The 17,353-nt window shown below is 41.9% G+C and overlaps 1 protein-coding gene across 4 annotated transcripts in view; it reads left to right on the top strand.

Moving 5' to 3' along the window:
* Window positions 1-73: 73 nt before the first annotated feature.
* The window catches only part of LOC142557356 (protein FAM91A1), a 35,867-nt gene continuing 18,587 nt past the window's right edge, over window positions 74-17,353 (top strand). Inside the window, exons 1-12 of one of the 4 annotated variants that reach the window (XM_075669130.1) lie at window positions 74-427; window positions 1,582-1,666; window positions 2,571-2,722; window positions 4,681-4,738; window positions 6,740-6,807; window positions 9,286-9,408; window positions 10,019-10,109; window positions 10,236-10,298; window positions 11,963-12,069; window positions 13,034-13,072; window positions 15,143-15,246; window positions 16,066-16,187. In XM_075669130.1, coding sequence (XP_075525245.1) covers window positions 356-427; window positions 1,582-1,666; window positions 2,571-2,722; window positions 4,681-4,738; window positions 6,740-6,807; window positions 9,286-9,408; window positions 10,019-10,109; window positions 10,236-10,298; window positions 11,963-12,069; window positions 13,034-13,072; window positions 15,143-15,246; window positions 16,066-16,187 — 1,084 coding nt within the window. In that variant the 5' untranslated portion in view covers window positions 74-355. Of the gene's footprint in view, window positions 428-1,581; window positions 1,667-2,570; window positions 2,723-4,680; window positions 4,739-4,921; window positions 5,028-6,739; window positions 6,808-9,285; window positions 9,409-10,018; window positions 10,110-10,235; window positions 10,299-11,962; window positions 12,070-13,033; window positions 13,073-15,142; window positions 15,247-16,065; window positions 16,188-17,353 lie in introns of those variants that run through there. The other 3 variants (XM_075669128.1, XM_075669132.1, XM_075669131.1) reach the window with 3 other exon arrangements.

Raw genomic sequence — 17,353 nt, 5'->3', positions numbered from 1 at the left:
ATGATCGTGACGTCGACGCTGCACGAGCAAATAAACGAACGAGGTTGGTGCGGATAATGACTCACTGCATCCATTTCGCAGTCCGCCGAACCTCTCCCGGAGCGTCCGTGCCTCGTTGCAACGGAGAAACTGTGTCAAGGAGGAAGTTGTTGGTACAGAAATAAAACTCGAAACCGTGCCTTTTCCAATACCGGCATCGACGGCGTCATCAGTTAAACATGGCCGCTCAGCATTTTGTCTGCTGGAACTTGGCAAGTGGTTGAAGCTTTCGCGTCTCTCCCTCCACTCTTATGTTGGGGCCGGCCAGGCCCTCGTATTAGGTCCTGCTTTTTGTGTTTGTCCCTTCCGCGCAGCCATGAATGCAGACATCGAAAGTTTCATCAGTAGGAACTGTCCCTGGAGCAAGCTGCCGGACAGCGCAAAGCGGGTGAGCATGCACGCGTCGTCAGCTGTTAGCGATCTGTCTGCTCAAAGCCGCGTTTCTTTGACTGTGTTTCATTGCTTTAAATTTGGTACTAACAGTGCTGACGTATTAAAACAATTTTCTCTCTATGTTAAGGCTTCAGGGTCTGTCGTTTGCGAATCGTCTTTTTTCCCCCTTTCGGGTGGACCGAAAGCGTGCTTTCTGATCTGCTTTACTTGAGAAAGAAAATGAGGTGATTAGGAGTCTCTGTGCCATCTGCAATCAAAGTGACGGCTATTATGTGACATTGATAGCTTGCTAACAAAACTAACTGGGTACTTGGTTTGGCTGTAGACTAACTAATAACTTACGGTAACGAACGCCCCCGTTCATAGAAACCTAAAGTGGCCATCTGCAAATGTTACAAACTACTTCATATGTGATGTCCATGCAAATGGGAATGAATGGATGACTAGTATTTTTGTTGATGTTCTGCGAAGCACGGAATCGGGACGACGAGGTTCTGTGTAGCAGACGATATAGCGTCAACGCGGCAGACAGTAATATTTTAATTAATTGCTGCGTTCACGTACGTTAGCACGCTTCAACGTACATATTAGAGTTACCGCTAAACGTATTATTTCTCCCCTACACGTTGCTCTTAAGGGTGAGGAAGCACGTGTTCCTCACCCCTCATCATTAAGCCGTACATTCGATATCCTTCGAGCATATTTATTTTATATTATGTATTTTTTATTTGTTTTTATTTTTTCACTTGGCGTTGATCAGATGACTTTACAAAATGTTTGAGTTACTGCTTGTACAAGTTCTTCGAGCGATGAGTACTTTACCTTTCTGGCCTTACTGAAGAGAACGTTGTTTTTCTGAATTGTGCAAATGAATGAATGAATGAATGAATGAATGAATGAATGAATGAATGAATGAATGAATGAATGAATGAGAAAAAGAACTGTTGTGTTGTTGTTCTGTTGCTCTCCAAGTTGCCTTGAATGAAGAATATAAATTTAGTGTCTGTCAGTGCACCTTCAAATTCAGTCCACCTTGAAATGGAGACAACACAGTGTTTTCTTTTGCTGGAATATGTGTGATAGAACGACATGTTGAAAAGCAAACATTGACTGTATACGTACTGCTTCCCTCTGATGTTATCCGCACAGCTGCTTGGAAATTCGGAGAAAGAGTTCGAGAAGACCGTCTTTCAGTATAGCATCAAAAACCAGCTGCGGTTCCGGGGAAACCTGGGTGAGCTGTACTTCTTCCTGTTGTATAAGCTGCCTTTCAGAAGCTACAAATCTTCTAAAGTGTTACTTCTCAAGTGTTACTTCTCATTTGACTACTGTTTTGTATAGGATAATGTAAGGAGACTTATCTTGCATTGTGTGTGTCGCCCGCAACTTGCCACACGATGCCGTGAAGGCAGAGAGAACATCCTCGCGATTTCTTATCAGGTGCTTGGAATGTTCATGCGAAAGCTTTGTTAAGCCTTGACCCCAGCCAAGCCAAGCTTGTGTACTTTCATTTGATATCCTAGATGTCTCCTGACTGATACACTCTTTAAAAAATTTATGCCCTTTGGGGCCTATCTTGTCCCACAACAATAATCATCATCTGCCTTGCCCGCATTTCCTTTCTTTAATGGTGCCAGCCCAGTATTTCAAAGTCAGGAATGGCTTGCGCTTTATCAGCATGACACTGCATTCTCGACAGGAAAGGAGCAAGCGATGAGTTTTCAAGAAAGGAAATGCAAGCAAGGCAGATGACGATTATTGTTGTGGGACAAATATACACCCCAAAGGGGGCAACCATTTTAAGAGTGTAGTACGCCGTAGGCTTTGCTGTCAAGGCAACTTACTGTTTGTGAGCAATTGACTTCCATTTCGCTGAGTTAACAAACTGCGAGTTGTATTACATTTCATCTGTTCATTTTGGTCCTTCCACGCTCACACCGTTTCCTGTTTTTTTAATGCTCACCGTTCTTTCCCACTTGCTATCATGGAAGCTTTCATATGGTGGAGATCTCGTTGGCCGATGACACGGAAACTTGTTTGTTGTGCGGGACCGTTGGATGAGCTAATGCATAACTAATTGGCGCTTGTACACTTAGTGAATGCTACGCTGCTGTCTTTTGCCTTCTCTCCATTACTAGTGCGAACGTACCACCGGGATGAAAAGTCCTACTATGACAGCGTGCTGCAGTACAGCCGAAGTCACCTGATGCTCTACCCATACCATCTGTCTGATTACATTGTCACAAGAATGCGCATCACCCCTTTTCAGTATTACATTTCCATTATGCAGGTAAGTCATCGTCTTTAAAGGCTTAAAATGAGACTTCTGGTGTCATTATGCAAAATAGAAGTGAGGCGTGCAGACAGGACACACGAGTAGAGAAGTGGACAACACGAACGCCTTGAACGCCGGCATTCGTGTTGTCCACTTCTCTACTCTTGTGTCCTGTCTGCACGCCTCACTTCTATTTTGCATAATGAATCCTTACCAACTAGCTCAACTTTCTGTCGTTCTAAACTTCTGGTGTGTTGACTGGTAGTTTTGGGGTGCTGTGAAGTTAGTATAAGGCAGTGTTCAAGGTCTATTATGAGAATAAGTGGCCTCTAGTAATCAGGACCGAACTTTATCACTGCCTTTATCATTGCTTTTTGTGCTTTTTCTCAAGCTTAGTTTGCTGTCTACCTAGTTTGCAGCACTAACTAAGTGCTCTGAGATGGCCAGTTGTAAATGCCATTGATTGCAGCTATGAAGGTAATAAAAGAATGTGCATTTCTTTTACCGTAGCCTGCACATACAACTGCTTTGTCTGTTTAGAATACTGATCTCATTAGGCTACTAAATGAAACTAGACAGAGGTTGGTGGCTGGCACGACAGCTCAATTCTTAAAGGGACGCGCAACAGAATGATGAGTTGGGCTATATTGGTAAATTGCCTTTGAGGAATACTGATAAAGCCACTGTTACTTTAAGAGAAGGCTTGATAAGTAAAAGAGAAATGCAAAAACAAAATACAGGTAACGCCACTTCCTCGAAGTCCCCACACCTACCAGCTGTGGAAGGACACCTTAAAGGGCTAGTTCTAGATAGTGCAGATGTAGAGCAATATCTCTGCAAAATTTTACATTTGAGATATGATTGAATGCATCACAGAAGCCAAATTGAAACTGAAAGAAAAAAGAGAAAGAAAGCTGCCTTTGCCACTCTCTAAAAATGACACACAATCTATAGTCAGTGCCAACCTAAGAATTACAAAGTTCGAACTCGAACACAATTTGCATAGATGTGCCAGCCAATTATAGGTTGCCTTAGTTGCCTGACATCTTGGTTTTTCTCCCTGCAGATTGGTTGCTGTGTCACTGGTTTCAGAGTGAAACCCAGACATTTAGGGCAAATTTGATGGGTCATCTTGATATCACTGCTCAGCTATAGCTAAGACTTTGGCTTGAAACAATGAGCTTTTATTTTCCAATTAGCCTAGCATTTACATAAGCAGAGCAAAGTCATTAAGCTGTGAGCGGACTCCAGCAGGCTTGGCCTTCTTTCAGAGGTGAAGGGCAGGTGCAATGTGTTTTTGTGGGTGGAGCTTGCTTGTAATTCTTAGATTGTGACCGACTACAGAATGTTTAGGAGCAGCGTCACTTCTCGGCATGATTTCTGGGTTGATGCAGTGCTATAGGCGTGCTTAAAATCTTGGAATCGATGTGCAGAGATTTATTCATTGTCTGCTAATCACCAGGTGTGTGTGCTGTCTGCTGAGGTGCTGTCAGAGGACATGCTAAAATTGGCCAATTACGAGCTGTGCAGCCTTTTCAAGACTGCTTCAATAGCGCACGCTCATTTGTAACCGATTTAGCCTTTGATGTGAGATTTCGTTGCAGTTGGCTTTTAATTGTTTACTGGTAACGGAGGATTTGATTGCATTCTGAAAGAACCAGAGGATGAATTGAACAAGTTTCGAGAACTTGTCCCATGTCAAAGTGGCCCAAGTATGAGAAAATACATAGAAATCCGTGACATCGCCACGCTACATTGGGGCCCATGTTTCTGTGAAAAATTCGAGAAAGTAAAGTTTAGCCTTCATTTGCTCCAGTAGCATTCGGACTTTTTTGAAATATAAATGAAATTCTAGCGAATGAAAAATAGAATGTTAAAAGTTTACTTTTAAACTGTTATTTTTTGCTCTTTAGTTTCTCTGTAGGCTTGTTCTTTCAATGCCTCATTTTTCGTTTGGATTTCACGTGTTGCAGGACCTCATGGAGCAGGAACGAAGCTACGATTCGTTGCCTAATTTCACTGCTGCCGATTGTGAGTGGTCGCATCGCTCCTAATTTTCTTTGTTTGTGCCAGTCAGAATCACCCTGGGAGCATCATTACCACATGGGGAAAAACAAAGCAATGCTGTCGTCATCATCGTCATCTCATTACCTTCGAGTGCGATTCGAATACCACAAGATTTGCAAGGAAATCTAGAGTGTAGCATCAACGTGCCCACGTACCACACCCATGTTGCATCTTTATCTCTCTTTTCTGTTTCCTTCAGAATATGCATGTCCCACTGCAACACCTGAGGTACAGGAGCCCTAAATGTTCCTTGGTTTGTGCCATTCCTTTCTGTGCATGCACTTTCATTGCAATTCTTCCCTCAACAAGCATTGTACATTGTCTTTGTCCTTGTGACTTTGTTATGTGTATGCCTCGATGGAGAAGACAGAGGAGGCGAAGACGACGAAGAAGCGATAAAAGACGACAGCGACAGACTGGTCACGTACCACGACATACTGACACACTACACGAAACAAAGAGAAGCATACCCACAACCGCACAAACAACTCGACAGGTCTCAAGAAACAGATTGGAGAAGATTGCAAACCAGAACGTTCCGAAACCCAGTACACTTAAACAGAATAAATTCAACACAATATCCAGACGCGAGCTGCAAGCTCTGCAAACACGAACACGCAGACACGGCACACATCTTATGGAAGTGCACACAGATCAGATCAGTACATGTAGAGGACAAGATAGAACCGGACCTTCTTGAGGAGCGATGGCTAAGCGCTCTGACTAGCTGAGAACTACACGACCAGTCCAGCGGGCCCGGGCAGCGGTGGAAAGGCTACGCCTCACCGCACATAATGCCCGGGTGGCCTGAGCCCGGGCTGGCAACCTCGCAGGTCCTTTTTCCATTAAAGTTTTTTCCGTCCATTTGTCACACTGAATCCACCCAATTTGGAGTTTGTGTTTTTCGGCATAGCTTGTGAGCAGCGACGTACGACATAAACGCAAAACTTGCACAACACTAAGGTTGTGACCTTTGTGGTGGATAAATGTAAACATTAAAGAAATTGTGTGACAATAAGGTTGTGACCTCTGTGGTGGAGAAATGTCAGCATCCCATGAGATTACACGTGTCGCCGCATGAAAGTAAACAAATTTGTGCGCATCGCTGTTAGTTTTAAAGCATTTATTTAACTGCTTTACTAAAGCTTTGCTTCACATAAATTCCAACATGTGAGCTCCCGTCTCAAGCTGTACTATCTCTGCTGCCTGCTCTTTGCCATAGATGGCACCAAGATTGGGGTTTTTGCCACCTTGTACGTGTGACAGCTACTCTGCATCACGATGAAGACGACAAGGACTTGGCTGCCGCCCTTTGCTTGTGCTGACCTTGGCCCTAGCTACAGTGTTATGTCCTCCTGCCAGATTTCTTAAAGTGTACTTTTGGAAGCATAATTTCTCCGTAATAATATGGTTAGGTTAGTTCGTGGGAATATTGCATTTCCTTTCTCTTAGAATTCATCTTCTTAAGGAGCCTTGATTGGCAGATTACTCTTCTGAAATGCTCTACATTCAAGTGAAAATGTTGTTTGTCTATTAGAAGAGCTGCAATACAAGCCACAATTCTCCCTTTCAACTTTGTGCCTGAACCATGTGGGAACCATAACATGCTGGTGAAGTCACAGATCTCATAGTATTTGTGCTTTTTAGGTCAGTTTAACACTGAAACAGTTGTATATATTGCATAGGTTGAATCTGTACTAAATGTTTAATGCAATGTGATTCTTCTTCTAAGTTTGCTTTTATGGGGGTCTCATGCAGACATTTCCTTCTCCAAGACATCATGAGGGGGGGAGGGGGGGTGTAATAATATTAAGGTGGTACTCACACTCAGTTAAGTAATTAAGTTACTGATTACAATTGCAGTAACTTATGCTGCACCCTAAACTCAGTTCAACCTTTTTGATGAGTGTCCCTTTAAGCATTGCTCACAGCCGCACAGCTGATGTACACTGGTTCCCATTACAGGCTTGAGATTGCTTGGCATAGGCCGGAACCAATACATCGACCTGATGAACCGCTGCAGGTCTTCAAAGGTGAGCCCCTGTTATCTCTGTTGCTCAACTCAAAGCCTGTTTGGTTATCATTGGCTCCGTACTGACAGTATTGGGTAAAGACCAAGCTAACGTTATCACAGCTCGGTTAACACAGTTATGTCTGACACATATTTGCAGACAGTAAAATGAAGCAGGAAACTTTAACAATTACTCCATGTTTATTTCTCTTGGCCCTCGGCAACCATTGCAGTGACCTCGTATTCACCATTGCACCTCGGTTTGAAGCCTCTCTTTTCTTTAATGAAATACTATTGCTTATAATAAAGTCCACTTCCTGTCTGATGACATTGTGCCAATGAGGATTTGCTGTAATTATTACATGAAAAGTTGCAGATGTACACATTTACCAGGTAACAAGTGGAATGGCATGACCATCGGCCATAGCACACCGCTTACGCCGATGACCAAAATGTAGTACGCCACACGGTGGAAGTGCGAAGGCACACATACGCGATTTGACCTAACCTGATGTCCGCAAGTTGTAGTCGTAATATATAAAGTAGTTGTTGCGTAAAAATTGTTGCAGATAAAAAAAGAAAAGCAGCTGCGCTACGAAATACACAGAGTGAGACTTCTACAGCAGCACTACTTACGTAGCTCCTGCATTGTTGGCTACTAAGTATGAAATGGAGTACTGTAGCGGCCTTGATCAGATGCAGAGAGGACTACTTGGTTGTGAAATTTTAGCTCAGAAAAAGCCAAAGGGCATTAGTTGAAGCACTGGCTGTGCTGTTGCTTGACTGGAGAGGGAAGTTGGAGTTGAAGTATGAATCTGCACATGGAGATGAATGAATTCATTCATGTTCAGTGTGTTTGATCTACACTAGGAATGCAAGCTTAATGGGTGCACTTGTACTGTGTGTACGCGTGTACGTGCATATGTGTAAAGTATGTACGAGTATACTATGTATCAATGCGTCATCTTCAAGTCACCACTGTCATTTAAAGTAGCATGCCTGAAAAACGTATGCAGTATCCATTAAGGAATGTTCCTCTGTGTATCTCTCACATGTCGAGTGTGAACCAGTTAAACGTGCACATTTCTAGACTGGTTTACTTCTACTTATGTCCGTTTCATTCTCGCTCTTCTGGTACAAATGTATGTTAGTTTACTGAACATTTCTTCTTGTGCTTTCTTTAGTTCCTCAATAGGGCACTTAAGTTGTCACGTGTAAGTGTTTACTTTTTTTAAACTAGCTTTTCTATGCATCACTTATTAGTGCCTGAAAGTGTATTAACGTGTGCAGCCTGTTGAAGGTGATAACTTCTAAAAGAAATCTATTCTGCACAAATTTTTGGTTTCACCAGAGAAAAGCGTATGAAGACAGCTGATCACCAACATCCTAGTTTATGTCCGTTACAGGACAAAGGCCTCTCCCAGCGATCTCCAATTACCCCTGTCTTTTGCCAGCTGACCCCTGTCTTATGCCTACAAATTTTATCATTTCATCACACCACCTAACACTCGGCCATCCTCGACTGTGTTTCACTTCCCTTGTAATCCGTTTTGGTACTCTGATAGACCGTCGGTCGTCTCTGCTCTATGCATGTCTACATTTCCCAGCTCTGCTTTTTTTTTTCCTTTGAATCTCGGCTAACTTGTGAAGAAAACTTGCAGAAGGTTCCGATACAATTAAGAGCACCAAGAGTTTTGTATTGGAATGGTAACAAACCTAAGAATCCCAACTCTGCAGTTATTCAAGTTAATGAAGGGATTAATTAAGTGTTGACTTTGTACCAAAGTCAATACTTATTTGTTTGTATGTAGTCCGATAGATGTATCACAGAAGAAAGAAGAAAAAGAAAAAAAGAAACAGACAAATGCTGCAGGTTCCACAAAAAAGCATTCACTTTGTGCTTATGTTTGCAATTGCTGTAATGCCGTTGAAATGTGACATTGGCCAAGAGCATGGACACAGATGGCTCTGTAGAAGATTAAAGCTGTCCCAAGTTTTTGACTGGCTCTCTCTACAATTTCGAGTCCTACATTGTTGGCCAGGACTGAGATTGTAGTATTCACCGCAGTCATTCTCAGAATGTTAACATAATCACATTGTGTGGGGTATTGAAGTTTGCTTATTAGTCATCCATGTGCATGGAAGACAATGCTAACACTGGTATCTCTTACGATTATAAGCGAGAAAAATGGCAGGTAAGAGGTGACTGAAAAGCTATATTTTTTGTTTATTGCAACCACACAAAGCCAGCAGACAGCAAAAACAGAGAGAACACTGGGGAAATTGTGGGTTTGTCTTAATTGAAGTGTAGAAGAAAATAAGGAAAAGGGAAAAAAAAGTGGACAAAAGGACAGCCTTGCCACAGGTGGGAGCTGAATCTACCGTGGTTGTGGGTTCGGATCCTACTGGGAAGCAAAGCTATCTTTCCTTCCACTGTCATTGCTTTTGTTGTTGCTCTGATCTGAGGCAATGCTTCTCTCTGCTTCTTCTTTCGAGGTAGAAATTCTTTACGGTGAGACGGAAGTCAGTGCGAGACCTCCTGCCCACGAAACCGGTGCCAGACATTCCCATCGAGCCTTGGTGGTACATCAACGTTGGCTACGTCACGGAGGATGACATCAAGGTTGGCGTCAGGGTCTCTTGCACACGTGACATTTATTTTAGACATCTTTAAAACAGTAAGTTCATGCTAAATTTTCAATTCCTGGAATGGTGATCATGTAGCTCAATGTCTTTTTCTCCCTCTCTCTGTGTGCAGGAAGTGGTACTGTAAACAACCTCAAATATGAATTATATTAGGCCTGTTCATTGATAAGCCAGACAGTCTGGCGGCCTTGGCTTGATTTTCTATTACTTCTATTCACTTCAGTCAAGTTTGACTTCTGATATGACAAGCAGATGATCTTCAAGGTCCATTTCCTGTTTCTCCTGATATAACTGGCTTCAGAAATGAATTAACCAGCAGGCTAGAAGAAGACAAAAAACGAGATTGTGCATGATCCAAGTTCATTATATCAAGCATATGGACAGTAAGTGAGATACGGAAGTGAAGTAATTCTGAACTTGCAAGTGGTCAGAGATGGGCACTCGGTTGAGCACGAAATTTGTGTCGTCATCTTAAACACTCACCAGGCTGTCCTAGGTTAATTAAATCGTGTGCACAGGTCTGTTCCTAAATGGACGCTTTGTTTTATTTGCCAATCACTCTGCTTTGTTCAACTCTTCAACTGCAGGTCGTCTCGACAGGTGAGAAGACCGTGATCGACAAAGTAATTGACGACGGACCACAGAGGGCTGGGACACTGAAAGCGGATGATGTGAGAAGTGGGTGCCTTTTGAGCCTACTTTTGAAATGTATTTACTGTTTTTTTTAATACACTGTGTCATTCACTTCGCCATGAGAACATTTCTCGCACATGTTTGTTCACATTTCTGACACTTTTGTTTCAGGCCTCTACCTGAAGGGGTTGGTATACATTGACGTTCCCCTCCATGACCATGACTGTGTCTCAGGTGAGTCGGGCATTAGTTCACGCAACACAGTCCAAAAAAAGCTTATGAAATCTTTTTCATGTTCTAAATAGATGGCCGTAAAAATTGAAATCCGACATTGGGGCGGCACCATATTTTCTCGAATTGAAGCACACTGTTGTTCTTGAGCCCACGATGACCAATGTCAGTGAGTGTGCTTGCATTATAAGCAAAGAAAATGTTACAGAGTCCAAGGCAGAGATGTTATCTTTGCGTTAGAGAAGCTAGAAATCAAACTGCACAAGTCGTTTCAAATTCGAGGAGGATTGTGGTCATCTGGTGCATCAGCACTTTCATTTGTAACTGGTTGCTTGGCTCTTGGCTTGATCTGGATTGCTGTACAGCACCACTTGAGCTGTTTGCTCTTCTTATTCGATAACCCGTAATAAATTATATCCGCTGTGATGGCTTTGTGGCGACGGTGGGCTGCTTGTAAGCATGAGGCCATAAGTTCAATTGCCAGCCTCCACGGCCAGATGTTGACAGGATCGGAATGCAGAAACACCCATGTGCTTACATTTTTAATCATGTTAAAAGTACCCCAGGTAGTCGAACTTAACCCCATAAAACTCAGGCACTGTTCCACTTTAACAAAAATTATAAGAACTTGTTCATTTCTCGCCGTGGAGAATACATTCATACGTAAAAATAAATGAAATGTAATTTGAGAAATAACAATTACTATGCCAATTAACTGACCAGCAATGTTTGCTGAACTATCCTAATTGAAGTCTTGCTCAAGCTCATGAAGAGTGGCATGACGAGTGTTGTGTTAAATTTATTGTGCTTAAATTTTCAGGCATCAAACTTGGCACATCACAAACTATTCATTGGGCTTTGTGGGGGCTATAATACAAGGCACTCCGCAGCGGTATCCCTTGTAGCCTGCTATGCAGCTTTAAGCCCAATCACTCAATCAATCATAAAAATTGCCCTCAGGTCCACTGGACTGGTTTGTAACATGCATTGCATTTAAAAAGAACTCATGTGACACGAAATTGGCTCAAATGTTTGCAACTGGTGTTTTGAGAATATTGAGTGTGTGTTTAAGTTAGAGAGAATATAGTATACACATATTTACTTGTGTAAGATTGATGTCATGAAGTCACAGGCATGCAGTTAATCATTTGCTGTATATTTATAGTGTCATAGGCTGTAACTCGAGCACCCAGTAATTCAAGCTCTCACTTGTGGCCCTCTGAAAAGAAAGGAAAAGGAAGCCCATCTGTATGACCACTGCATGTGACAACATGCAACAGCTTTCAAACCTTTTTAATGAAGCGACTTGGCACAGCTATCACCACAAAGCAAATATGTAAAATCACTTTGCTCTGTGTGTTCAATCACCACCCCTTTCACTGCTGCTGTTCGTTTAAGCGGGGGAAGTGGCTTGACAGCAATATGCGGGTACGTGAATTTTGCTTTAGATGGGGGGTGGCTTCACGACAAACCAAATTTTTTTGTTTAGATGTAGCTTCACGGCGACATTCGTTCAGTTGCGTTGAAGCTGCATTAAAAAAAAATTTATGATGACACTGTTATTTTGTACTCTTAAATCTATAGTGTGGATTTTGCATATGAAAAGACATTGTTTCTGTACTTTCTCATTTTACTGGTGGCTCTCTTCATTTTTTTTTTATTTTCAGTGCCTCCTCTGGAAGGTTTTGTGATGAACAGAGTACTTGGAGATTATTTTGAGACGTTGCTGTACAAAATATTTGTTTCTATAGATGGGAACACCCCACTTTCGGAGGTGAGTTCGAACTCTGTGACGCTAGCTGGTTGAATTTGTTTATTGTTCTGCTCTCGACCTCTCTTTTGTGCTGCCTGGTAAATAGCTTGTTTAAACGTTTAATTTTGACAGTTTTTTTACGCAGTAGTTGCGACTTATTTTGGCTCAGTGTGTTCATCTGTGTGCCATTCTAAAGGATATTGCTGTCATGTGTTCATGCCAGCAGTGATGTAAAATTACAGTGTCTTGAAGAAAAGCTATATCATTCAAATTGAGAGTACTTCACTCACCACAGTGAAATTATCATTTTTGTAGTTGACATTGAGTATTTTTATTCTTGTTGTAGTAGCATGCAAAATAGTCAGTTTTGTTTCTGTATATAAAATTATTTTTTCCTGCCTTGGCTTAGAGCCCATATGATGGACCTCTCGAAACTCATTAAAAAATTCAAACCTTAAGTTTAAATCTATTTTGCTGTTGTCTGCTTTCCATGGTGCTGGAGATCCCAAAAAATGTAATAACAGTAAAATTTCAACTGATAGTATTAATTCCCACCTGAAGAAGTTATAGAGTTAAGGCTTTGAAGAAAGAAAGTAACCCAAACTCTGGTTTGAAAGTGAAAGTGCTGCTGTTGAATTAGTCTACATGATATGTGATATTGTGGTCTCCTTCACTTTTCGTACAGCGCAGTCCACTATTAAAGAGAACACCTAAGCAGCAACAAAGCAAATATAACTGGAACACTCCTTTGCCTTTACCAGAAAGAAGTGGCTGATGTTATCAATTGGACGCAGATTTATGCATAGTATATTTGTATCTGGGCCTTTATGCTGTATCTCAGCAAAGATCAATGGCAGCATGTTAACGGCATGTTCCCTTCAGTACTAGACTGTACATGTAATGTACAGTCATGCTTTTTCTTGAAAATGAAGGTTACAGTTCACTTGTGAAGTAGCGTGATTGACGCCTGCCCTTTTCCTCCCAGCTTGCCAGTGTGTTGAGGATCGACGTTCAACTTGTAAAGGTCAGTGCTTGCATTGTTCTCACGTTTCTTGATAGTATGAATGAATGAATGAACTTTATTCCCCTTTTAAGAAAGGGGAGGAGCCGGGGGGGAGAGAGGGAGGTCTAAGTACTCCAGTCCCAGCAGGCGTCCATCACCACATTATGTGGCTAGAAGTAAACAGCTTGTTCTGGATCAAGTTGTGTGTCACATACAGTGAGGACTTCAACTCATTAATAAAGCATGAATAGCTGTAACTGTTGTGTACAACTTTGACTGCAGTAAAGAAAACAGACATTTTGCTTTCATTGCACACATAAGCCTCAATTCATGCCCTCAAGAAGATTATAGTTGCTTAGATAAATGAATTACTGCTAAATATAAGCACATTGCGTGAAAGAAGAAAATGAGATTCAATACATACGACACGTCGCGTCTGCAGGAAAGCTCAGTACAAGTGGCTCGCCTCGGCATAGTCGCCAGTTTTTCTTGTGCTGATATTTCGCACAGAAGTTGCCATAGTTATTCAATTCTAATGCACCTTTGATTATAATACTCACCCACTTTTTTCACAGCTAGAAATGGAAAACGCAGCCACCTCGATTGTAACGTGCACTTCGACTCTCATACTTGGAGAAATGAGAAATTCAATACCCTTGGCTGTTCTTATCAGATTTTCATGGTCAGAGAGAGACTTAGCGACTTGATCTCACAAGGAAAAAGAAAATTTACTCTATCTACGCCACGGTCGACCGAGTGTAACTGCCAGCTGTAGGTGGCGTTAAGTGATGACTAACTTCAGGCACTTGCAGGAGCTTCCGGTAACAGCGGTATTCCAAAGCACGGCCTTCGAGATTGTGAGGAAGGATTTGTGATGGGGGAAAGGGGAGGGGGGATTCGGACACACCTATCGCAGTATTGGCTTCATATTTGATTCAGCCTGCATGTCATATTTTAGGTAATTTGTTTCTGGAAGAAGGGTACATGTTAGAATTGAGTAAATGTGGTAGATTTCACTGTAAGTTTTGTTTAATACCATTCTCAGATGCAGTAATTGCCTGTTCCTTCGAAAATAAATCTTTGTCATCTGCACTATAAGTTCTTGTCGTCTGCAGCGATGCCCAATGAAAAATAAATTTTTTTCGATGAGAGGTAAGGCAGCGCTGTCTGTTTTAAGTGGGGGAAATGTCCTTTGACGAGATCATTCAATAGTGCTGCTCTCCAGGCAACAGATGGCACCATTTATTCTGTTGAAAAACAAAATGTCGTTTTTGCATTATTGTGGACCTTCTGTGCTTGTGTATTGCATAGAAACATACAAGTACTGTGCCCAAGTGCGATATTAAATTAAATGCACTGCATAATCTAAATTCTGAGAAAACTTTTTAAATAAACAAAGCAGTGATCCAGCAAAAAGATGCATTTAAACAGCTTAGTTACAAGTGGAAGATGCTGCTTGTATAATATAAAAAAATGGTGGAAGTTGCCAGAAAGTACTGTCAAAATGCTGAGCGGTTCAAACGTAAAAAAAAAAAACAACTCACTGATTCGAGGAATATATAGACAGTAGCTTGGTGTGGTTTTCACAGAAATGCATAGAAGTACAAGCCTTCATTGTAATAATAAAAATCTTATTTCCAGACTAGCTGCATTTGCCACAGAAAGTTTTCACTTCAGCTGTGTCAGTAGTTTGTACAGCGGTGCATACAACTACACCAGCTGGCAACACATGTTATTATTTGGACAATGAAAATTTTCACTAATTAAGAAAAATATCATGTATTCAGGTGCGTTTTTTGTGAAAACAGCGTAGTGACATTGTCTATACTTTGCAAGCTATGTAATTTTGACTTTCTGTCGCTTTTGGATCATCCAGTAGTTGTGCGATGCATGGGGCTTGTTTTTCAGTTTCTATATATGCTTGGTTACAGGTTATGAAAATTACTTACGCGCTGCAGCATTGTATTCACTGAGTATAGCGTACAATTATTTGCTTGCAGTTTTCTTCTGTCCATATGTGTAGGCTTTCTTTTTTGTTTTTAATGAATAAACTGTTCATTGTTTAAAACTGTTTGTTGCTGTGCTTTCCAGAATGCTGTATCTATGTACTGTCGGCTCGGTTTTGCACAAAAGAAAAACAAGGACATGTCGGGATTGGATCCTTCCTGGTTGACACAGAACTGCAAGGCTGTCAAGTGAGCATGCACTCCTCCTTTCGTTATTAGTTTGGCCCCTGAAAGTGGGCTTCTGTGACATACTCATAACACAGGGAGAGCACTGTTCTGCAGGCAGTGCAAATTTAGACAGCTGCACAAGCACAGAAACAGACCAGCACAAGCGCTGAAATGCTACAGTGGTCATCCGCCTGGCCCACCAGTGAAGTTTCAGCTTGTCCGTAGACGTTTTACTGTTTGCAGAATGCCGGGTTACCCGAAAAGTGTAGGGCAGCATCAATGCTGGTAGCGACATCTGGTGAGCACACGAAGCTAATACTGCCTTGACCCATCTCGTTCTACTTGAGTGCTGGTGTAAGGTGCTGTTTGCAACATAACCGTTAACGTGCAGTCCTTTTATGATTTTTCCTTCAGCAAGGGTGCTCGGACAACACAAATATGTTTGAAACACATTGTAGTTGGACAAAGCATCACAGACGTCGCTACCAGCCTTGCTACTGCCATCTATGGCTCTGCTAACTTGGTCAGTTGTCAACGCTATGAAGTTTAGAGACAAGCTGAAACTCTCCAATATCTTCTTAGTGAGAAATATTCGTACTTACGGAAACTTGTTGATAAAGCAGTTGATCTTTCTTGATGGATCAACTTTTATGGATCATCTGTTGGATGGATCAGTGATGGATCGTCCGTTAACACGTTAGCTGTTTATCCTCTCTTGGCCTGTCCTTTGTCTCTTTGAGTTGCAACACTGATGCATTCTGAATTTATGTTTCAGCTTGTAGCAGCACTTTCGCCAGTGCCGGGTGAGCTTAATTTTGCACATATCGATATTCTGATCAGGTCCAGCAGCCTGGAGGTTCAGGAGTTCATGTCTGTGTTGCACACGGAAGTGGAGAAAGAAGGCCGGCTCGTCGGTGGAGAGTCGGCACCCGCCCTGGATTCTACCAGCCTGGATGAATCGGGTACTGCGGAGGAACTTGCTCTGTTGTTTCAGACCACATTTTGCGTAGCATTTTCTTTACTGCTGTCAGCATTGTAGTTTTGTTGTACTGTCTTCAGCTTTGGCAATGGTCATACTAGGAACTGTTGTCCAAGGATTTGTGAATGTTCGAAATTCCAAATATGAATCAAACAGTCCCTGCTATTCGATACATATTTGATTCATGAATTGGCTATTTGAAGTTGTTGAATAATTGTTTCTTTCGAATATATAAAGGATAAAAATGGCTATTGCAGTCTAAAGGGAGGCAGAACGATGGATGTGATGACAGTTTGGAATAATTTTGCTGCCAGGCATCTGTGGTTATTGTGCAGAGGCACCGGTTTATGAGTGAACGCGCCTATCTATATTTTTTCTCCTTAGAACACACATTAAGAATGAAAGTTGCATCCAAGTTAACATTTGTGCGGCACAATATAGTGGCATCACTTTGCCTAACTAAATGGCAGGCAGGCATTGATAGTACCGCTTAGTTTTGCAACCATCTATGAATGGGGACCTTGCAATAATCTCATCTTGCAGAATTCAGCCTTCTTGGTCCACATAAAAGGCTATACTATGATGAGCCTTCTTCCTTAGTGAAGATAAGCGTGATTCTTGTGAGTAGATTTCTAGTGCATACAAGAGTACGACCAGAGGTGTTCTTTGGAGCAGGTGCTGCAAAGTTTCTATTGCTGGCACTCTGGAAACTGTGACCAAACAGCTCGACGGTCACATCAATCAGCAAAGTTTAAAAAGGGAGGTTCACATACCGACATAGCAGTGTTCTGCTCAAAGCCCACAACTCTTGTGGGCAGCATTCTATCAATCACTTTCAGGGATGCTTTCAGCTTTGTGTGGTGTAACGTCTCAAGTGATGTCTCACTGGGGAGATGAGTGTTCTCTCAGGGCTCTCAACGCTTACGCGAGATAAAAACGACTATGATGGGAGGTGTTACGTTTCTTCATTCGTCACACCCGCTTACTGTCACACCCACTTACAGCATTCTATTTCAGTCACTTTCAGGGATGCTTTCAGCTTTGTGTGACGTAATGTCCCAAATGACATTTCACTGGGAAGATGAGTATTCTCTTAGTGTGCTTAACAGTCGTGTAAGATAAAAATGACGCTAATGGGAGGTGTTCCAT

Source organism: Dermacentor variabilis, chromosome 9 (assembly GCF_050947875.1).
Source record: "Dermacentor variabilis isolate Ectoservices chromosome 9, ASM5094787v1, whole genome shotgun sequence".
NCBI classification, from domain to species: domain Eukaryota; kingdom Metazoa; phylum Arthropoda; class Arachnida; order Ixodida; family Ixodidae; genus Dermacentor; species Dermacentor variabilis.
The sequence above is the reverse complement of the archived record's forward strand: the minus strand, read 5'-3'. Positions and strand labels throughout refer to the sequence as shown.